This window comes from Ciconia boyciana, chromosome 16, assembly GCF_034638445.1.
Source record: "Ciconia boyciana chromosome 16, ASM3463844v1, whole genome shotgun sequence".
In the NCBI taxonomy this organism is placed as follows: Eukaryota; Metazoa; Chordata; class Aves; order Ciconiiformes; family Ciconiidae; genus Ciconia; species Ciconia boyciana.
Window position 1 is genome coordinate 2,944,303 of NC_132949.1, and position 23,542 is coordinate 2,967,844.

The window sequence follows — 23,542 nt, forward strand, 5'->3', positions numbered from 1 at the left end:
AATTACGTGTACAGGCACATTTGGGATACTTATGCCTTATAAATAACATCATCTCAGATGAGATACTGGAAGCCAGCTAGGAATGTTCACGTAGGCTGGCCTGTGGACCATGCTTTTCCCAGTGCAAATACAGCAGGGAGACTGGGTCATGTAGGACTTGGTTTAGAAGAGAAACACCCTTTCCCTTCCCTCCTCGCCCTGCTAATACTCACAGAGACGGCTATTTTTCCTAAGATGTCCTCAGGAATCGTCAGGCCTTTGTCAATGACATGTTTGTAGAACTTGTCCAGTGAGGTATCCATCAGCTCCATGCAAATCCACACGTCTCCCTGGAGGATAAAGAACGCAAATATCTGCCCACTTGAAAGAAGCATCCTTTCCTTTCCTTCCCTTTCACGTGCAAAGGTCTTCTTTGGCACTTGCCTTTTGCTGGCCTGTTTGCCTCTTTCTGTCTTTTAAAAGTCATCCAACAACACTACTGGGCTTTCTCTTTCCCTCCTCCCCAGCTGGAATGAAGTGCTGTCCACTACCATTTAGGCTGTATTTTCTGCTGTCTTTTCCCAAAGCAGAGTCCTAGTGATTTAGGAGTCCTGAAAGTTATCGGGACTGAGGTTCCCTACATGCTCAGGTCACTGCAAATGCTCAGCCAGGAAAAGTTCAGCTCTGCAGAGCTATGCTTAAAACTCTTCAATAAATCTTGCTCTTCAGAGCTTTCCACATTTTTCCTCCATGTGGCTTTCTCATTGCAAGTCAGGACAATATTAACACTAACAGATCAGGCTGTGAGTCGGTTGTCGCCATTGCTCAAACCCACCACCAAGCCCCAACGTCTCGGCACAGGGCCCTCACACATTCCTGGCACTGGGGCTTGGCGGCCCTTGGCTCCTCCTTGCGTGGGACCGCATCTCTCCTCGCTCGCCAAGAAGTAACTGTATGTGACAGATCCTTAGGCTGGGATTGAGCAAATCCATATTGTACCAAGTCTCCATGTCTAGATGGAGATTAAACCCCTGGCACTTGGAGGGAGTTCTAGGCATGGGAATTCAGAGCCTGGGAGAGGATCCAGTCTCCCAGGGGCAGCGCAGCTGATCTCCAGGATGCCATACCTCTCGGAAAAGTGCCCCGTAAAAGGTGACAGTGAAGGGGCAATCTACCGTCCTCATGGAGATATCCAGATCCATCAATAACCTCTTCTGCTCCTGACTGTTCACGGTGGCTCGGATCCGCTGGAAGACAAAGCATTTTAGCATTGGCTGTCAGCACCTCCATACCACGCTGCTGCTGCTGCAGGGGACTCGCCACAGCCATACCCATGCTGGCCACAGTGCCTTGACATCACACCATTACCCTTTCATCGCATCTCTTTGTGTTACCCTTTTATTGTATCTCTTTGTCATAGGCACATCACAAGCACAGCACCCATGGTAGGAGCACCCTGGTGCAAGAGAGGGCAATGGTGGCTGAAGGGGTCTTCTCACCTCAGCCCAAACTGCAGGCGATTTTGCTCTTCCCTGCAAATGCCCCTCTTTTTGCAACAGCCAAAAGTCACTGTGGCTTGGGAGAGGAGAAAGGAGCAGGAAATCAAATTCCAGGCTGGTGGAAACCTGTGACTTTTGGAGCTGCAGTGCACATCTATTTACATCAGCAGACTTTGGTCACGAGAGAGGGCTCCAGCCCTGCAGCCAGAGCCCATGTTCTCCCCATGGCTTTGGAAAACGGACATTTCCCAGTCTCCCAGGGGAGAGATGTCATTTATGTGAAATACCTGGAGACCCGCAGCTGGGAAGCACCACAAAGGGGCATGACACAGTCCAACACAGGTCACACACATATTCCAGGCTCCTTGGCCAAAGCCACTCGAGGTCAGTAACGTGATAGAATTAAACTTTTCAGTATCGCAGATGCAAGTAATAGGCTGAATGTTCCCGCCATACCCTCTTCAGATCTTCCATCATACTCAGAGAGGTCTTTTGCAGTTTGGTGAACACCAAAGTAAACCAGAAGACCAAATGCAGAGCACGGAGGCCCCAAGACAAATCCCAGCATCCACAACAAAGTGTACCCACAACTGAGGAGCTAAGAATTTTCCTTCAGTTTGCTCATAGCTTCCAGCTCTGCATCGTTTTTTTCTTTTGTCTTATTCTGAAAGGAAACTTGAGCTAAAATTCAGCCAAGCAAAAATTGGTCCTTCCCAAAATACAAATTTTCCCATGACTACTTCCCTAAGCTGCAAGCTTATGAGTCTAAACTGTTGTTACGAAAACTTCTCATAATAGTATCTAGAAGCCTGTCATGAATCAAGATCCCACGGTAGCAGACAAAATGTGAAAACCCCAACAAAAATTTCCTGTTCCAAAGAGATTAAAAAAGTCCCAGCTGAAGAAAATTATCTCATGCAGTTAAATTTACAGTACACTCTTCTTTACAATTACAATTAATGTGCAGAGCCCTGAATCTGAAGGTATATCTACATTAGAAAAAAATACACATATTTAAAAAATGTTGGCAAATGGCTTGTAAAATCCTACCAAACCAGGAATATTGTAGACAAAGGTGAACGATATGTTTGCGTGCACTACAATGCTGGAAACATGTTGAGCATCATACTTTTAAAACACACCCCTTTTCTTGATTAAATGGCCCAAATCTACCTCAGCACTCTTTGCTCCTGTGTAGAAAGAGGATTTCATAAGGAAAGAAGTAAATCTCAGTAAAGGCACGTGTCAGAACGAGCAAGATTAGAAATGTGCACAAACGAGAGCGCAGAGGGTGTGCGCACACAACGATACAGACAGAAAGCACCTCGGGAGGCTCACTCTACCTTCACTGCCATGATCTGCCCGCTAGGCATGTGCCGCATCTTCTCCACCACCCCGTACGCACCTCGTCCCAGCTCGGAGATGGGCTCCAGGTCATCAGCTTTCACCTCAAAGTTCTGCGGGGGAAAAAACCATCAGCGCGAAGGTGGCCGCTGCGAGTACGTGCTATGCAAGGAGCGAAATGCCCCTAAAATCAGCCCTGCTTGGCACATAAATTCACTTTTGTGCATCCCCTTCCCTGTCTGCGTTCATGAGGCTAGAAACAAAATCATGGTCCTCAGGGGCTGTCGGGAGGATTAACTACTGTGCAGTAATGAGCAGAGTTCTGAAGAGGACGTGCCTCGTAACGACACGAGCAGGGAGCCTGTGTCGACGAGCACCCTGAGCAGGGCGGGCGCAGGAAGGACCGCTCCTTTGGTGGGACGCTGTCCCACCACCCACACCTGAGTGCCCCTCCCAGCCACCTTTAGCTGCCAGCACTTTCAGCTCCTCCATCCTCTAAGGGCTGGGATGGAAAATGCCTCGGCAGCTTCTCCCCTAGGAATCACCTTCAGTCTTTTATTATTTTTTTTTCCTTCCATCCTCCTCCTCCCACAAACAATGATGGAAATATCTCTAGGGTTTTCTTAAGGCCTGTAAAAGCTTATTTCTCCAGACCTGTAGATGGGCCAAATACTAGCTGAGTGTGCCCCATTTTTAAACCTCAGAGGATTTATTTTGTCTAGCATTCGAGATCTCTTTCTCCTGGCCTTACACAAAGGATGACTTTGTTTGGAGCCCTGCATTCTAACCTGCCCTTCTCCTTTCTGCCACGATATTGTGCAGTAGCTCTATTTTTTGCTTATTATTATTTTTGGAAGTTTAAAATATGCCTTTGCTACTAAAAACCAGCCATTCTGTTTGCTGAACGCACAACCACATCAGTCAATCATCCTACAGAAAGAAGCGGGTTATAATGAACTGATTCACAGCGCATAATCCCACACCGCTTTTTGCCGGCACAGCAGAAAAAAACCTGCAGCCTGAAATGTGCTGGCTGGGGATGCCATGGCGTGCAGGGCCCATACACTGCGTTACTGTGCGCTTGGGCTCCCGGTCATTCACTCACAGCTACATCGCCTGCAAAAGGAGCCCTGACTAATATTTTTGTGTTACGGCAGAGATTTAAGCATCTCTGACTGCCAGACACTGCTCCTACTGTTCAACAGGACCCTCTCCAAAAAAGCACAAAAAAGCACTCTCTCAAGGCCACTCTTAAATTTAGCAGCAAAGTTTAACGGGAGAGGAGGGAAAGTGGCTTTCCCTAGGGATCAGGGGTGAGTGCAGAAAGGCTGGTGGAAGAAGGAGCACATCCTAAAGGAACTTGGCTGGACAAGTAAGCAACAGGTCTATGGGAAAAGCAAGCCATGGCATGTCAGTCCCTCCGAGATAGCCACATATCTGCGTCTGTAAAAAAGACTCAGCTCTGGGTTTTACAAGTGCGTTTCTCTTTGCACCGCCCAACATGGGCTCTCTGCCTCCATGCATGGAGCCTTTTTGGAGCGCTTGAGCTTTTCCTCGTCCCTGGGACTGCAGGGGAGAAATGATTTTCTTGGAGTGGGCGCTTGCTCTAGCAGCAGGCATTTTCTCTGCCTCGGTGCTGCACCATTTTGCTCCAGAGGCATCTCACACTCTTTCCACCTTCCAGCCCCTGCTCCATGCCAGGGAAAACACAAAATCCAAAATGAAAGAAAAGCATCCAAAGATAGACATTATAAAACACTATTGGATTAGCATTTCACTTCATAAATTAACTCGCTGACACCGAGGCCTATCTTTTGCACCTAATAAATTTATTGCTCAGCTTTAAAGTGCTTTTATGAATGCTGCTGTGACATTTTGTCCTATCAAAATAGCTGTCCTCAGTTTTGTTTTTTCCCTGCTATTTTTTTAGAACATCAGGTGGACTCGTTTCCATGCTGTCAGAAGGATTTGCTTCCAGGACAGGAAGATCTACCCTGAGTTAGACTCCTCATGAGATGGCCTTCAATATTAGCGAAGGGAAATACTTTGGATGAAGGCTTTAAGTCAGCAAAGGAACTGCAAAGGAGAGTAAAATCTGCTGTTAGCAATCCCCTTGTTTTATAATCATTATTTCCAGGGGATTAGCTGCACCTTATTGAGGCAAGGAAGGAATTTCCAAGGTGGAAAACTTGAAGGGGACCCAGGTGTCATGGGATGCAAAAGGTGAACGTTTGGGGGCACGTTCATCAGAGCGGTGACAACCAGTAGGTCACACTCCAGCTGGTCATGGGGCCATCGGTCCCACACAGACAGCCCTTGCTGGAGAAACACCAGAGGCTAGTCGGCTCTCTGTGGCTGGAGGTGGCTGTCAGGGCTCACACAAGCTCCCAGGCTGGCTCTTCTTAGCTTTTACTCATCCACCAACTGCCTTCCATTTCAAGCAAAACAAGATACATTTTTTTAATAGCTGGTGTTTAGTAATCTGCCCTTTTTTGGGGGGCTGAAGTTAAGCAACCCCACGAGCAGCCCGCCTGGACAAGCAGCCAGCACCACAGCAGCCAGCCCAGGATGGTCACCTGTCCCCAGAGGTCTTCTCACCACAACTCCTAGTCTTACCTCCTCGCCAATAGAGATGCAGGCTTTGGAGTCTAGATCTCTGGGTGGCCTGCAGGAGAGAAAAGGGAAAAGATGTGAAACGTTCCTTACAAAGATCAATTTTCCCTCAACGAGTAAACACAACCCCCAGGGTCCCCCAGGCCATCCCCTCACGCCTTCAGGCCAGCAGCCCTGAGCGGCCTAACCAGCCTCCAGCTTTGCAGGATCAACAGATACAGCCAAGATCCACAAAGTCACCCCAAAAAGGGGTCAGGAAGGAAGCTGCTGGAGTTGGCATTTCTCACATCCAACTTCCCCGTGCGGGAACCCAGAGAGATTCATTGCAAAAGTGCAAGCCAGGTGGCAAGCACCAAATCTCTGCCAGCCAGTATGAAAAATGGATTAAACAGGCATAAAGGTCTAAAACCACTGTAAATTATTACCTAAGTCATACAGCAGGGGTTAACAGGATAATAAAAGTTAATCCTCAAGGAAGCAAAGAAAGCCAAGCAGGCAGGAGTTGCACAAATTGCCTTAAAAACACAGTTTTCTTTTGCAAGGCTGAGAATGGAGGGAAGGGGATACATTTGTATGTCTTGACCAAATGCATGTTACTCAAACTGGGTGGCAGAAGTGCCACATGGTTAAAATCAGGTGCTCATTCTGTTTTTTCTTTTCCTGGGCACATCATTAAGCAGCACGAGACGTGTACCACAGGCAGTGATGGATAAAGGGTGACAGGCTGAGACCCCCTGGTTGTATCTGGGGCTACACGAGAAATACAAGGGCCGTTATTATCCTCCCTAATGGTGCCAGAATTAACCTAGGCGTTTTGCCCCTGTTCCTCGTGAAGGGTCCCTGTTATCCCAGAGCTGCAAGCACGAGCCCCGGGTGCTGGCCATGACCGGCCGCTGGCCCCTGGCCGTGGCAGCACAGGCACTAGCAAAGGCTGGAAGGCAGCTGGGGTTCGTGGTTTTCTTTTTATTCTGCTTTAGTGTTTGCAGACTTACGTGGAGCTTGTCTGTGGTTGCTCAAATGCTTCTTTAGGAATTTTCAGCCCAGGGTTTCTCTTCTTGCCTGTGAAACAAGAAAGAGGCAGAATTAAAGAAAGGCGCTTTTTTGTTGTTGTTTTGTTTTGGTTTAATTTGCAAAACACAGCTTGTCTATATTTGTTGACCTTATTTAACATAAATGCCCTGCCAGGCTGGTGGTGTAGACTCAGGGCACAGAGTTCAAAACATAAAGTGCCTTTGTTCAGTAACGCTTCATTTAGACCTGCAAGGTCTGGCTGCCAACTTGGTACAGAAAACAGGCAAGAGCTCTGGCAAAGGCAGGCCATGTGAAAATGCAAAGTGAAAGGTATTTCTCCTTCGTCAGCCCTACCCACGTAGGATCCCTTTAAAAGTTGCTTAGATTTTAAACCATTCCAGATACATAACTGCGAACTCTGGCAGGATTAAAAATCTTTTTAGAATTGAATCTGAAAGTCCAGAACCAGATTCTGATTCTGTTTAAATGGATATTTCACCTCTTGGTCATTGAAGTTGTGCAAACACAGCAAAAATAAAGCAGAATTAAGTTTGCAGGCTTCAAAGCCATTTGTTTCTGCTCACACTGACCAGCCAAGCTTTTCTGAGCTGGATGAAGCTCAAGCTCTGAAGCAGTTCAAATGCAGGCTCTCTTGTAAAGGGGGTCCAAGCCGGCAGACACAAGAGCCAGGCAGACTAGAGAAATACAAGAACCTTTTTATGACTAAACATATACAGCCACATTTCAGCACAGGGTTTTGAATTCATGGATAAAATAACCTGAAAATGTAAGTCATGTCACCAAAACCCCAAGGTAAACATCTGGCTGTTTGGCTGTGTAATAAAATCCCTGGTCCCCAAAAACGGCACAAGCATCTAATTTAGGCATTAAACATTTTTAACCTAACAATTTATATCAATTACTGTCTTTCTTTTAAGCTGGAGTTTTATTCTCTATTCCCAACACTCTCTTTCAAACTTTACCTGCACATGGTTGAGTTTGGTTTTCCTCTTGACACAAACTCACGTCAATAGATGTCTGTGCATCCCAGTGCCAGAGGGGTGCTAGAGCAAAGTGCAGGCACCCAGAACTGAAAATGACCTTTTTGAAGCAATTAGTCAGTTCAGACTGCCAATCTTTTTTTTAAATTTTTTTTTTTCCCCTTGTCTGCTCCAAAAGACAGGATCGTACTCGCTCCTTTTGGCAAAGAGTCATTCCAGGATGGGACAAGCTACGACAACCCAGCTGACACCTCATGGGAAAAGCATTTATTGAAAACCACTGTGCACACTCGCTATTGTTATTAGAAATCTACAGAGCTGCGAATTTACAAAAGGGGGAAAGCCAATTCTCTGCTCCAAGGAGCTTCCAGTCTAGCACAGAAAAGGCAAAATAAAAGATGCAAGGTCACTCAGAAACATGAAGAATAGCTCTCAGTTTTCCCAAGAGGTAAAAGCTGGTCTGTAAGGAAGTAAAAATCATCGTAAAAACAAGTGGAGGAATTTCAACAGTTAGCAGAGCTGTTCTTTGACCCTTTTCTTTCTAGTTTTCTTAATTGTACTACAAAGTTCTCTAGAAGGCACAACTGAGAAGCAAGCCCTGCTGTGCGAGATGCTCTAGATAGCATTTCTTGCCCAAGCTGCGCCAAGCGCACATCGGATCCAACAGGATGCTAAATGGGTAACGGTGTTCTTGCTGTTGTCATGTTTTAGCTAAAAAAGGAATCTCAAAAATATAGGTCTTGCAGTGCAGGCAAACAAAAACCCTGTTTCACTGGCAATTTCTAAGTCTGCCATCCCAGTGACATCTCCGCCTCCAAAAACCTGCCTGCATCCTCTTGCAGTTCAAGCAAACAAGACAATCACGGGCACAAGAAAAGCAGTACCTTCATCCTTATTTTGCACGTGGGAATCAAGACACAGAAATTCGCCGACTTGCCTGCGGAGGCAGGAACTGCCGCCTTTAGCTCTAGAGCTGAACTCACCAGCCATCTCTTGGCATACTTCTACACATCGACCATCCATCCACACTGCTGCAGTGACATTCACACAACAACCAAAATCAAGACAGAAACAAGCACAAATTGGCTCTGTTCTTTCCTTTTTTTCTTTTTTTCCTTCGTGCATTTGCTTGCACAATCCCATGTGCTGTACCTGAACCTCAGGAACCTGCTCTCAGGCAGCCCTGGGAGGGTGAAAACGAACCTACTGGAAATTAATCTAATTTGAACGTGAACCAGAACAGGTTGTACAGCATTTAATCTCACCGTGGTTCACAAGTGGTGTCAGCAGAAGAACTAGGTAGCAAAATGCCAAACCCAAATAAATATTAAAAGCCTTCCGCCTTCTGGTGAAATAAAATCTGCACTTTGGGGAGTTTATTTTCCTTGTCTCTTCTTCACAGAATACAATATTTTGAAACTTTGCCATTTTTTTGAAGCACAATCTGTTCGCGTATTCGAGTTGCCAAGACACAGACACAGTTTAACGTTCTTTGGGGTTTTCTTTTCAAGAAAGAAGAAAGCAACAACAGTAGCAAGAATAAAACACGGATTTCACGACGGCACCAGGAGAAGGGATTGCAAACGGGAATTGCCACGGCCGGGACTCGCACCTGCAGCACCAACAGCTCCTGCGGGATTAGCTCACGGTGCGGAGGGGGAAAGCGGTTACCACTGCGCCGTGGCTCACCGCATGGTTATTTAATGAAAGTCTCGGGTTGCGATCAGGCAATTTCATGCCTCTCAACTGGATCAGGCAAAGTTTCTGAGCTCCTTTTGTTACAACATGCAAAATGCTTGTCTCTCCAAGCCTTCTGGGGCCAGCGTCTGCAAGTGTCTTGCAGGACGCATTAGCAATCCTGAACATGACACTGCCTTAAAACCAGAAGGACGGAGCTGCGGTCAGCACTGCTCCGCAGAGCCGTGGCTGCCACCCCGGCAGGCTGCAGCGGGGTGCAGGACCTGGGGTCCCCCCTTGCCCCATGCCCCAGCTCCCCGGCTCTCAGCTGCACGTGGGGGGAGCTCAGCTGAGGCTCTGCAGCTGCTCCGAAAAACAAGGCTCCAGGTCACACATGCTTGAAGGAGTTTCTCCCCAAAGGCAAACACTGACACTTAGAGGGCTTTTTTTTTAGGAAAAAAAAAATAATTGGAAGTCCCGAGATCAGTTCTCTTCAATAACAACAGCCAAGCAAGTATCTCGCTGTCAAAATAAAATCCCCCAGTTTACCATAGCAGACATCGGCCTTGAAAGATGACGCTGTATTAAATTGCAGTTTGCAGAGAAAGTCATCTGTAGAGGAGCTCAAAATGTGGAGGCAGCTTAATAACATACAAAATTGGATGTTACCTGTTCCATCCACCAGAAAACCAGTATTTTCCACGGTGTTTTTATGAATCATTATTATTTTTAGCTTTGTTTCCTGAAGAAAATCACCGCATGTGTGTGTTTGACAGCCCGTGTCCCTTGTGGCAAGTTTAAATCCACTGGCCAATTTCAGCCCTATCTGACAGAGAAATTGAGCTTTTGGAGATTGCAAATCTGATAAAAACAGGTGACTAAATAAAGAAGTCCCCAACTCAGAGGCAGGCTGAAGCACAAAAGCAACCCATGGCAGACACCAGACATCCACGTTCAAGCTGTACAGAAGCCCCGGGTGTCTCAGACACCAAAATAACAACACGAGGCTCAGTCCTGAAACACAAACCAGCCGGGGCCTGAGCATCCAAGAAAGCCAATGGCATCCTGGCTTGTATCAAAAACAGCGTGGCCAGCAGGACTAGGGCAGGGATCGTGCCCCTGCACTCGGCACTGGTGAGGCCGCACCTCGAATGCTGTGTTCAGTGTTGGGCCCCTCACTCCAAGAGAGACATTGAGGGGCTGGAGCGTGTCCAGAGAAGGGCAACGGAGCTGGGGAAGGGTCTGGAGCACAAGGCTGATGGGGAGCGGCTGAGGGACCTGGGGTTGTTCAGCCTGGAGAAAAGGAGGCTGAGGGGAGACCTCATCGCTCCCTACAACTGCCTGACAGGAGGGTGTAGAGAGGTGGGGTCGGTCTCTTCTCCCAGGTAACAAGTGACAGGACGAGAGGAAATGGCCTCCAGTTGTGCCAGGGGAGGTTTAGACTGGATATTAGGACATTTTACTTCACTGAAAGGGTTATCAAGCATTGGAACAGGCTGCCCAGGGAAGTGGTGGAGTCGCCATCCCTGGAGGTATTTAAAAGACATTTGGATGAGGTGCTTAGGGACATGGTGTAGTGGGGGACTTGGCAGTGTTAGGTTTATGGTTGGACTCGTTTAGGTCCAACTTTAGTTGGACCTAAAAGATCTTAAAGGTCTTTTCCAACTTATACAATTCTGTGATTCTGTGATTCTGTGATCGGGGGGGGGGGGTTCACTGCAACGCCTTGGGATTTGCAATAAGGAAAGCCCCAATTAGCCATCATAAAAGCATAAAGACTAAACGTGGCTCCTTCTGCAGAAGGGTTCACAGTCCTTGCTGATCAACAGATGGGATCTGCTCCCCAGCATCCAAAAAGTCATGAGTTTTCTCCATAAACAACCGCTGGTGGCTTTCTGGTCTCTGAGCCTTCAAGCTAAAGCTCATTTGAGAGCTCTCCCTGCAATTTTCCACACGGAGACTTCCACAAGCACTTGAGTCAAAAGCCAAGTTTTAAGAAAATTGAGGGGAAAAAAACAGACTGGTTTGGAGCGATGCTGAGAGATATCTCCAGAACCGAGTTTTGATTCAGCAAAACATCCAGGGTATCTGTAACGTTAAGCACAAGCTTAAATCTACTTTCTTTTAGCAAAGCAATTACCCACAGTAAATATTGAACTGACTGGTGCTAGAGAAGTTGTCGTCTTTAAAAAACCTCTCTGCTTTCTCAGCAAGTGCACCCATCAGGACAGCAGTAATGCAAGCAGTTAGCTGCAACGTCACTGCAACCTTCTGCGCCCACCTCCCCACCCTGCGTGCCTTCTGCACGGGCTTTGGCTAGACCAGCCCAAGAAAGTCAATGCTGAGAACGAAGCGAGGTCTGAAAGCAAAACTGTAATAGGAAAAAGAAAACCTGCCTTAATGAAAACACATTAAATACTTCCCTGTGAAGGTCTTAAACCCAATTCCTGAGGGAGGGGAGAAAAATACAACTTCCAATGGGCTTGTTAACCTCTTCCCACCAGCACTGACAGAGCGTGCAGAGAGATTAATGTTGCTAGCCCCTTTCAATTAGGGCAGCGTTAAATATCAATATAGAAAAAGGAAACTTCAAAGTTTCACTGCAAAAGGGTAGGAAGCATAACAGAGCATAATAAAGAAAGGGAAGACAGAGGAATTCACTACCCACATACGCTGTAACAGAAAATAAACTTTTACTTCTGAAGGAAAATCCCATTCCCCAGTCTCCAGACTTTTCACTGGAGTCAAAAACTTTTTATGATATAATCCAAAGTAAATGGTTCCTTGCCACAAAAAGCTCCTATTTCCTTCAAAGGATATTAACCAGTTCTGTCTTCACCACAATTTATTATTAAAGCTGTGTTCAAGAGCCATGTAGCAATACTTTCTTTCAAATATCACCCTTTAGCATATAATTTGCTGGTAAAATTTCACAGGTGGAAAATGCCTTTCTCCCACTTTTTTAAGAGATAAAAGTGGCTCATTTACTATTCCTGTCTTTCCTAAGGATTTTTTGTCTGATTTCTTGAAAGGTTTTGAAAGCCAAATAATCTGCTTTTCCCCTATCAGCTGCACTCAACTGTGTAAGCAAAACCCCCACCCCTAAAATGAGGGCAAAATGGAAATGCTTGGTGTGGTTCCATGGGACAAGAGTGAACTGGCATCTCGTGGGCTCTGCAAGACTGAGCCCTGTACCACAAGGATGCCCAACCAACATCTCACCTGACACCAAAGTGCCACTGCACCCACTTTGCGGTAGAGAAGGACCCGTGGCCATGGCTTAGGTGCAAAACCCCAAACTGAGATGGTTCTTGCAAAATCGATAAATTAAGATTAACTTTTTTTTGTCCCAGGTGCCCTGGAAATGCCCAGCAGGAGACAGCTCTTCATGCAAAGACTTGGTCTTCAACTGCAAAGGGCATCTCTTACCCATAGCCCAGTTCCAGCCCATATATTCAGCAAACAATGGTAGATTTGATGCTGCCAAAGAGAAGTTCAAGCCTTGAAGGCCAGGTGGAAATACCCAAACCTCTGAGACCTTGGGTGGAAATAGCCAAACCTTCACCCATTAACATGCCTGGACCCAGGCACATGAACACTAAGATATCTTAAAGCTGCTCACGGCACCCAGGGCAGAGCAGGGTCACCTGGAGCAACTGCTGTTGTAGAAGATGTAGCAACCTCTTGTTTAACATCAGTCTCACACAGGATGACCAAAGAGGGGAAAAAACCACATTTTTTTAACAAGTATTAAAGATCATCTCACAGGTTCATTATTTATGCTTGCAAATTATTAAAGGTTAAGGCACACGTAATGGTTGCCTTACGTGTACAAACTGAGCTGGTACAAACCCATCTTGGCACACGAGAGTTCAAGGGCTGGTGATGGACTTGCACATCTCCTTTGGTCCTCAGTCATCTGCCCCAGCAACAGCTCGTCACTGCTCACCAGTTCTCAAGGTGAAAAGCCTTTAATTCTGCCTAGGTCTCTCCACCAAGGAATCCCACAAGTGGGGATGCCCCAGCCAAGCGTAAGAGGAGCAGGAAGGCCGGGTGCATTCCTGGCATCCCCACAGTCAAACACTCACCACCTCTAGACTAAACAACAGCCACCGAGCAAAGACGCCTGAGATTCCCTGCCAAATCGTTGCGCTTAAAAATTAAAATACACGTAGATAAAAAAGTATATTTTAAATGAGTGGGTCTGAGGGAGAAGCCATGCTGCCAGAGCTGTACCTGGACTTGTTTTTACAAGCTGGCTCTGCTCCAGCTGAAACGGAAATCAAGTCCTCAGTCAAAGAGAACAAACACAAATGAGTGTAAAATCATGAACTAGCCGCTTCTAGTGGTTTTAATAGTACAAATGTATCTGCCCAGGCGACCACTTCCCAGAGGCAGCCCCACTTGCCCTCCCATGGGTTGCTGTACCATCTCCACAGCCATGACCACAGTGCCTCCTGCATCACCACTGCCTTCCTCCCTCGGGCTTTGTCTGTGTGAAAGCCTTTGAATTTTGCCATACAGGCAGTCAAAGTACGGAATCAGACCGTGCCTTTTCGATTTAAATGTTTTTGGGACAGATCTGCAGGTGATAGGGAGGCTGGTGTTGGTGACAGTGGTTTGGTGGCTGGGGACACGCAAGGGAAGTTCTCTCACCACTTCTGCCTCCATGGTTGGGTTGTGTGTCCTGGTAACCCTTTGGTAAAGCTGCATAAAATAACATTGTGCGATGCTCAAAGCAGGGTGCCAGGGCCAGGGTGGGTGAGTGGCTGAGCTGTGCCCACCACCCAGTTTGTAAATGCAGAGCTTTAGCCAAGCCCTAGCTTCTGGAGAAAACCAAGAGCTAGATATTCATGTAAGCACCAATGATGTGGAAGTGGGCCTGAAAATCTGTTTCCCAACCCCTCATTAAGCCACAGAAAAAGTATTTAATGTGCAAGAGATTCTTAAAACTTGTCAAAGTTTCAACCAAAAGCCAAGGGAAGAGATAAAGTGGATATTGTGCTTTATTTGCCTCCTTGAAATATAATTCAGCTGCTCTCTCCTTAGTCCTGTCAATAAGTAAGAGTGGTCAAGCACCACTGGCTGCTCCTCCATCACTGCCATGAGCAACCGGGTCAGTCGGAGCCAAATGGAGACGCTCCAACAAGGAACATGGTACGTCCTCTGCGCAGGACAGGGACGTTTCCTGCACGTCCTTTATCTGTGTCTTCCCTCGCGGTTGTTTGCAATAACTCCTTGGAAACGGCAAACTTGAAATCTGTTTCCTTAACAACTCATTTCAGGGCGGCTCAGGAGAAGGGAGCCGAGCCTGCCGCGGTCGTGGGCCTGAGATGTCTCCCAGCTCCAGGCTTTCTTCCTCTCCTTTTGGTGCCGCAGAGATGCCGGCTCATTTGGTGGCCGTTGGCACATCCAGGTCTGAGCACACCATCACTGCTGCCAGCCCCATCGCTGTGCCCCATGTCCACGCTGCAACTCACACCTTTATATCTCAAGAATTGAAGCTTTCCCCCCGCCCCCGCCCCCAGGAACCACATTTTGGGACAGGAAGTGTGAAAGGCAAAAGCCCTTCTATGACTGTGATGGATTTTGCCAACGCGTACCAGAATCAGGATACGCCTGAAACACTGCGCCAGGCGCAGAGATACCACGGGACAGCCCTGATTTCCTCTGAAGTCCTAGTCGTCCATTCCTCCTCTTGGTGCTCTTCTCCAAAAATAAAGAAATAAGTAAATCTCATTTCATACCAAGCCTGGAAATGGCAGCAGGCTAAATGGAGAGCTTGAGTCACTTCTCCTTGCTCTTTCCCTCTGCCTCTCCTTTCTGGTCCTGAGTGATGGCTGAGACACATTGCACTGAGCAGGGGGAACCTGCTCCTAAAGACACCTCCCAGAGACTTAACCAGGCAACAGATCACCCCAAGTGCAACCAAATTTCCTTTGGCAAAGAGGAGATGACCTCAGAGCCACAGCCCAGAGGTGGACTCTTTCTTTTCTCAAAGTCAGTCTGAACAATGAAAATATGGAGACAGAAAACCCCTGCATCTCCATCTGGAAACCTGTACAGTAGGAAACCCTGAACTGCTGGCACAAAGCCTGAGCAGATGATGCTGCATTCATCTGCCATTTTAATTCCCAAGGCTCCTGAAGATAAGGAGAGCATGGCATGCCATGACCTGGGCACAGCTCACCCAGTAATGCTGTACCCGCCGATCCCAAGCTAGTTTCCAGTACCGTTAGCACCCACATTACAATGCTGAAAATGTAATTTGCTGTCCTGCCCCGTCGGTGGCCGTGCCCCAGCACCCAGCTGTGCTGGCAGCTGCCCCGGGGTTTCTTTGTTGCAGGGCTCAGCTCGCTCCTCTGACTCAATCCTGCAACCTGTAATAAACCCAGCGCAGGAGAGGCCCCAAACCAAAATAGCAGGGCTTTTGCAAGGAGCGACGGAGGTGCACCGAATGAACCGCGTGGCAGGGGTTGTGCAACGTCTGCTCGGATCACGCCAGGGTTATTTGCGTCTCAGGGCCTGTCTCCGCTGCAAGAGCGAGCTGCGTTTTCAAGTCGTGGCGGCTGACGTAGGTCAGCTCTGCTGAGGCACAAAGACAATGGAGACAAAGATCTTCAGCTTTACTGCAAGGTAAATTCACAAGGTCAGTCCTTCACGCCTGCCTCAAGACTGGCCGCCAGCAGGAGACAGTTTGGTGGCGAAGCTCTGAACAGCACAAGAACAAAACGCTGGAAGAAGGCGAAGCAGAAAGCTTTGCAATAAGGACTCCAGCAGACTAATCTCTGGATCCCGCAGTGCAGAAACATACAGAAATGTCACCAAACTGTGCAAATATCAGAACCTATTTGCCTGCCTTTCAATAAGCTCTGTATTTCAGTAATTCAATTTTGAAGGTAATTTCCTGATTCAGGCTAATCTCTCTTACTCTGCCCATTTTCCTCTTAATACATCCTGCAAAAGGGCTGCAGGCTTCTCCTGGTTTTGGCTGGGATAGAGTTAATTTTCTTTCTAGTAGCTGGTATAGTGCTGTGTTTTGGATTTAGGATGAGAATAATGTTGATAACACGCTGATGGCTTAGTTGTTGCTAAGCAGTGCTTACACCGGTCAAGGGCTTTGCAGCTTCCCCTGCTCTGCCGGGTGCCCAAGAAGCTGGGAGGGGGCACAGCCAAACTGGCCCAAGGGCTATTCCATACCATATGGCGTCATGGCCAGTATAGGAACTGGGGGGAGCTGGCTGGGGGGCAGCGATCGCTGCTCGGGGACGGGCTGGGCATCGGTCGGCAGGCGGTGAGCGGTTGCAGCACTTGGTTTTTTCTTGGGTTTTGCTCCTCTCTCTCTCTCACTCTTGTTGTCTTCCTTCTCATTACAATCTTTATTATTATTATTATTATTATTATTATTATTATTATTATTACTATTATTATATTTTATTTCAATTATTAAACTGTTCTTATCTCAACCCATGAGTTTTCTTACTTTTGCTCTTCAGATTCTCTCCCCCATCCCACCAGGGGGAGGGTGAGCGAGCGGCTGCATGGGGCTCGGTTGCCAACTGGGGCTAAACCACAACAAGGCTGCTGTGTTTATTCATGTCAACATAGAAACCAGAGGGATGCAATTTCTTCTTATCTATCTGCACATTTTGGTTATGAGAGTCTGTTTGTCACGCTGATAAGAGTGCACCTCTAAATTTTAGAAGAGTTAAGACTTTCTGAGTGTGAAGCGGAAGAGACACTTTGATAGAGATTAGACATGAGATCCTGTGCTAAGACGTGCACTCAACGCAGGGCCGGAGGGACTCTGGGAAGGGGGCAGGGAGCTGATACAGCTTTTGGCCAATTCTGTACCCTCCTGTAATCCCCCACCAAACAAAACTGAGCCCCCTGCAGCTCTAGTCCGTAGGAGCTTGCAGGGAGCACTGGGGTAATCACGTGCTGGAGCAACCTTCCAGGAGGTTGTGTGGGACACCAACACCCAATGCCAGTTTGGAGATGAAGACTGGCCGTCTGATGCAGGGGGTACTACAACACGGCTGCAAGGGAGAGGGTACGATGGTTTAGGATGATCTTTTGTGTCCCACAGAAGTTGCTGCCACCTCACTGAGCTGTTTCATGGGCTCCAGCATTGGCTTGGACCTTCCATTGCCAGGACCTTAGACTTCACTTCCCAACAGGACTCTGCCCCGATGTGTTCCATGCACCCCGCTCCAGTGTTTGCTAGCAGGAATACCAACATGAGAGAGGAAACAGGGCCTTCAGCGCCCATTTTCACGCTCACAGACCAACAAGGAGCAGCTACGTGCTTCCTTCTGATGCTAACAGTTCAGAGGAAATGGGGAGGTGACAACAAACAGCTTTTCCAGATAATGTCCCTTCCCAGCCCAGATGCAGCATCACCCCCAATCTCAGCGAGGGAACTGCAGGCACAGCGTGGGGCCACCCATCATGTTCCTGTTGAGCTGGTGCCAGGGCCACATTGGTATCTGCAGATGTGACAAGGCAAGACGGAGTCCTCCCCTGACATCCTGCACTGCCGAGGCAGCCTTTAGATTAGCCAGTTTTTCTTTAGAAAACAGATGCAATGCAAAATACTCCTAAATCCATCGTACTTTAGGTGCTAATGTAAGTGGGAGATGGTAGGTACGAGAGTTTTGCCTGCCTACGGCTTTCAGCATAGGGCACAAGAGACTTTAATATTAAAAACCCTGTTACAAGACTTTGGCTGAACTCATCTGGCGTGTGCATCCAACTGCTTGAACTTCGATGGCCCGGGGGAAAGAGCATGGCTCCTCCCAAACAGCAGCACCTCTGTGCAAACGGTGGCAACATCACCCAGCAGGAAAGGGACTCGATGCAGCAGAGCTGGGAGCATCTGCTGTCAGGAAATCGCACCCCGGCTGGGGCTCAGCTGCCCCGAGCTGCCCCCCAGCACCAGCCCTGCCCCTGCACAGCTCTCCAGGGATCAGCACCTTCCTCCTCGGTGCTGGGATCTCCCAGGCGGGTGCAAAGTGGAAATGTTCAGTTCTCTGCTGATTCCCCCCAGCTGCGAGATGCTCTGTGAGAGACAGGCGCTGCCTCGTGACCCGTCGGATAAAGAGGGGAGGAGGTGGTGGATGGAAGGGACTACTGGGCACCGGGATGCGCACTCTCCAGTTTCAGCTCTAACGACCCCGTCCATGGCCAGAGGAAAGTTAATCATAGAATCATAGAATACCTCGACTTGGAAAGGACCCAGAAGGATCATTGAGTCCAACTCCCAAAGTTGCACAAGCCTCGTTTTTGTGCGTGTCCCCTCTCCGCCTAGCATGCAGGTGTGCTGCAATAATGAATTAAGACAAAAACACCTCTGTTGCTTCGGGCTCTGACTCACATCCACCAAAGCAAAGGACTTCCATGGATGAGGACGTTGGCAGCTGCCAAAGAATGCTGCCCGCATTGCACGTGGGGCACAAAGCAGCACAGGCTCACACCACTGTCCTGTTCCCCATGGCACCTGAGAGTTATTAGCCCAAACCCATCGAGATGGTTCAAGCTAAGGATGGGAGAGCAGCACCAACCCCCACCAGGCTTGTGAGACTTCTGTGACACCTCTGTGACAGCCTTTAGCTGAAAGGAGACACGTGTCCATGCCAAGGCTGGAGCCATCTCTGTCTTGATGCTCCAGACATGCTGGATCCTCCAGAGATGGTCGTGGAGGCACATGCATAAAAACACAAAATGCAAAATTCAATGGTTTGCCTACGCACGCCCCATCTCAAATAGTCTGATGGAAATCCTGTAGGGACCAAAGCCTCTTCCTTCTCACCTTGCTTTGCCTAGGTATTTTTCCACCCATCAACTTAATTTCATGGGTGCGCCCAAGCTTTCCTCATCACACACAGAGAAAAACCACTTCCACTCCTCTCCTCCCATCACACTGTCTCAAATGCCCTCAAATCCTGCAAATCACTCGTGGTTGCCCAACATGAGGCTGCGAGAGCCAAAAGCTTGGGGAGATCTTATTGAGGTCAAAGCGATGCCAAAAAGGACTTTGTTTTCTGCTCCTTGTGGCCGCTGGAGCGGGTCGCATCCCTCGTGGGCCTCCTGCGCCTCCGGCATTCAGGCAGCTGCATCCTCCCGTTGCTCTGGGAAAGATGCGATGGTGGCGGAGACCCCATGGAGCAACAGAGGCCACCGGGAGCCTCGCGGCCTCTCCCCTCGCCCCCGTTATCACAAGAAATCACAGCACTGGAGCTCTGCAGAGGCGAGCGGCAGGGGCAGTCACCAGTACACCATAAATCAAGCCCGTATTTTCCCTCTGCCAAGGTCCGCTGGCTTCGCTGCCTCCCCATCCCAGAGCCTGTTTTCTTTGCTGCTTATCTCAAATTAGGAAATCCACAGGAATTGCAGGCCGGGGAAGCTGTTTGTCAAGAGCCTCCAGCCCTCGTGGGGATTTTTTATGAGGGACTTTTGGTTTAGTTGCTGCTTTGTTTTCAAACCCTCGGCTGTCTGCTTGCAGTGGGAGTTTGCTGGAATCAAAACTGGAGAAAAGCTCTTGGAATTCACCCGGGGAACAAAAGGGCTTTTGTGCAGGAGGATTTGGAAGACGCGGCTGCTTTCATTGCCGCTACCTTCATTTCTGTTTTTTTCCCTGCCAAAGAGCACCTGCCAGCAGCACCGGAGGAGGTGGGCTGCTGCCCGTGCGCGGGAGGGACGTGTGGCAGGAGGACGGATGCCTCCCGTGCCCGCAGGCAGCGGAAGCAGAGCGCTGCAGGCAGAAGGGTGAGGTGCTTCCCAAACTTCCATGCATCGCGGCATGCAAGGCTTACCCCAGACTTCTGGCCAAGCTTGGTGCTCCCTGCCCTGGCTCTGCCCCTCGCACGGAAGGCGGGGTGGGCTCTGCTCCTCAGTGCAGCAGCAGCACCCTAAAAAGTCTCCCAAGGGACGGGCAGGCTCTGCTGTGCCGGTGGGTGCTCCCATGCGATGCAGCCCCGTGGATGAGGGGCTGAAGCTCCCACGGCCAACGTGCGAGCGGGGATGCTGCGAGTTCGCCCACGAACTGAGCATCACTCCCAGTACTCTGCTTGGTTTTTTTCACTTCCCCTTATCCACTGAGATTTCACCTCAAAACACCACAGTGAGTGACCACATGCAGCTACAGGGCTCTGACCAACTTCCCATATGAATATTTAGCAGGCAGCAGCAAGTCCCCTATATGCAGCATAAAGGCAGGTGCCCTGTCTGCCTCAGCCACGGTGGGAGCAGGATTTGCCTTAAATCCACCAGCCCCAGTCCAGCTACAAACACTTCTACACATCCCAAGCCTACCGCTCCCTGGAAAACTCAACACAGGCAAGGAGCATCCACCTCCTTTCCCCATTGCTCTGCAGAGCCTCAAAAACCAACTTTCTTAGGTCTGGCTGCGATAAGGATGCCCTCCCCATCAGACAGACGTTTTGCTCGAGGTCTCCTTCCAGTTTCAATTTTGGTTTTCAGGTTTTTTAAATGCACTTGGTGCAGCTGGGATTTTCTCCCAGCAGGTCCTGCAAGGTGTTTTTAAGGAAGCATCACTGGCAGAGCGAGGGCCCCGCCGCAGAGCTTCATTTTCCCCTGAAAAAACAGATCAGCTTCTGCATCTGCCCCAGCTGCCCGGACGCCGAGGGGTGATGAGTCCGTGCACCCTGCAGAGCGGGCTAGGGGCAGCCGCCCCGGCAGCACCGGCACCGCGCTGTCCAAGCCAGGGCCTCTTGGAGCTGTCAGATGCGCTGCCAGCCCAGGGAAATGCAAATCGCTTTGGAAAACGAAGGTGACATTTCCACCCGCTTGCTGATTTCTGCTGTGCTGCAGACTCAAAAGCCCGATTCAGGCTTGTGGCTCCAGCTATGGAGGTTCTTATGTCTTGATGTCTTGATGGTGCTTACATTTAAGCACGTGCTTACTGTGAGCCACGCATTCCTATTAAAGCTGCATTAAGTGTCAGGCTGAACAGGAATATGTAGGTAAAGGCTGTGCCAGACTGTTATCTTAGCCTTTGCAATAGCTGCAGCAAGTGTCTGTCCCCTGGGTATCCGGCTGCAGGCTTCAGCCCTTTTCTCAGCCATACCCACCAAAAGGGACAACCCGTACATGGGCACTGGCAGAAGTCCCTCTGCAAGCGGCGGTGCCAGCCAGGTTGCAGGTTCCTCGCCATCGCGTCCCCGCGCCCAATATGCTGTGCCGTAGCATCCGCTGGCAAAGCTACGTGGGCAAGCGCTGAGGCTTGTTCAGCCAAAAAGGAGCCAGGAGGCTTAAACATGGGAAAAGCAGGACTTTGCTAAATCAGGAGGGTGTGATGGGCCAGGAAGGACTCCTTTGGGGAGCTCAGCAAACTGGCCCTTTGGGGTGTCACTGTCCCCAGGAAAGCATGCACAGTTATTTGTCTCTCAGCTCTGAACGGCTGCTCCCCACATGTTAATGCAGCCCCATTTCTCTGCAGATTCCTTTGCTCGCTGAGCAGGATCGCACCTTATCTGTGGGATACCGATCTTGGTGTCATCACCCTTGCAGCAGGACAGAATAAAATCTAATCAATACCACAGGGCAATCCGAGCTACGGTTTTATTTCTGTTACTGGGTGCTCCAGGCAGCCACAGCAGTCTCATTTTACCAAGCACAGATTTAATTTGTTCAGCATATTGTAAATGTTGGACATTTAAACTACATCGCTATCAGCCATCTTCTACAGCTGATGCGCTGCATATAAAACTCGGGTTTATAATTTTCTGCTCATGAGTAAAGCCACCTTAGGACAAGATGGGCAATTTATGTTCCACAGAGAGAAAGCTGTCCATTGATTTTGTCATTCTGCGAGTTATAGAGTATCAAAACTTTTACAGTCAAATGGGAATATCCATGGAAATAGAGGAATGTGCCACTTCTTTAGCAAGTATCCTCACCCTCTGCAGAAGGTCCCTGATGAACAGGAGGGCTACATTAATCCACGTGGTCTACCATCCACCGTGCTCCTCAGGGGAAAATAGCACCTCTGGGTTGAAAAGATTTCATAAATAGTGCCAAAGTTGTGCAAGACACCTCTGGACTGAATTACTTCGCTTCAGTTCCCAAGTTGTGCTGTTCTGTTTGGCAGCTGGCAACTGTTTGTTTCAACTAAAAGTGTTGAACCGAAGATAATTTTAGGACCACTTTCCTCTTCTGTGGTGCAAATAACACTCAGAAGAATTCCAAATCAACGCTGAATTTTCTTCCCAGGGATATGCTGCTCACATTCGGTCCTTCGCTCACGGCTCAGGCCAAACAGATAAGTCGATTAGAAGTCTGGTGGCAATCTCGCACGGAGGTTTTCCTACATCAGCACAACGCTGCGGCACCTGCAGCACTGGCATGGAAGAAGAGGATCTGCTTCCTCGCTTAGCATTTTGTCATGGGGAATTTTTGTAAAGGCTCAGACAAATATTGTGATTAAGTTTTCAACACGGTCAAGACTTTGACCAATCTGCCTTTGTGCTACCCTGTTAGACAGATCTCTTTTGCTATTCTTTTTTCGATATATGAGCTTATTTGCTTATTTTTGTACCAAAATTATTAAAGATGGTATTTGACAGTTCTGGACAGCGCAGGTGGGAGGAACTAACTCATGCTCCCTCTGCTGGCAATGCCTCCCAGCAAACGTGTAGGTCCTACTTTAAAAACACACAGGAACCCTATTCATAGAGAGAAGCCAAGAGCAACCGCAGGAAAGCCAAACCCACCCAGCACCCAGCACCCACCCAGCTCTCCAGCACTGAACTTTGGGCACTACCCCAACACCGGAGCAGGCCAGGAGGCACTAGGAGCATAACTGCACCCGGTTTGCACTGTCAGCAGTAACAGCAGCGGCTCCCAGAAACCGCCAGCAGCAGAGACACGTGAGAACCAGAGCTGCTCCACCACCACTACGGCAGCAGCAGGTCTGTCCAACCACAAACATAAAGTCCCGGTCCTGCAACCACTTCAGCAATGTATCTTTGCACATGCAAGAAGTCTCAGAAGCTCAAAGCTGTGCACGTGAAGGTCTGCAGCACGCAGCGCAGCTCTTGGGGCTTCCAAGGAAGCTCTTTCAAGTTCAAACAGATTTTAGCCAGAGGTCAGAGAGCATGAACTTCTAGCTCTCCTTCCAGACACCTGCTAAGAGCATACACTTGCTTCCATGTCATATAATAAAGTAAAGCAAGCAGTATGTAAAGAACAAAAGCCTCTCCCCAGTTTTTATCATGCAATTTTATTTCCATTTTGAAATCATGCTGAAGAAATGCATTATGGCATAGTACCCCGGCAGAAGACAGCAAGTCTTCTCCTCTTTTTTCTTCCAATAAAGTGTCCCTGACACAACTGGGCAGACTTTTTTCTGTCCACATACATCCCCGTGGATCAAAGCTCGTCAGGTTACGTCTCTCC

General features: G+C 48.6%; 1 protein-coding gene across 1 annotated transcript in view; it reads right to left on the bottom strand.

Annotated features, from left to right (window-relative positions):
• Nucleotides 1-23,542, bottom strand: part of MAP2K6 (mitogen-activated protein kinase kinase 6) — a 55,914-nt gene that overhangs the window by 22,392 nt on the left and 9,980 nt on the right. Inside the window, exons 2-6 of the mRNA XM_072881075.1 lie at nt 6,428-6,494; nt 5,439-5,487; nt 2,822-2,935; nt 1,107-1,226; nt 213-329 (exon numbers count right to left, since the gene is read on the bottom strand). Of these exons, the coding sequence (XP_072737176.1) occupies nt 213-329; nt 1,107-1,226; nt 2,822-2,935; nt 5,439-5,487; nt 6,428-6,494 (467 nt within the window). The remainder of the gene's footprint in view (nt 1-212; nt 330-1,106; nt 1,227-2,821; nt 2,936-5,438; nt 5,488-6,427; nt 6,495-23,542) is intronic.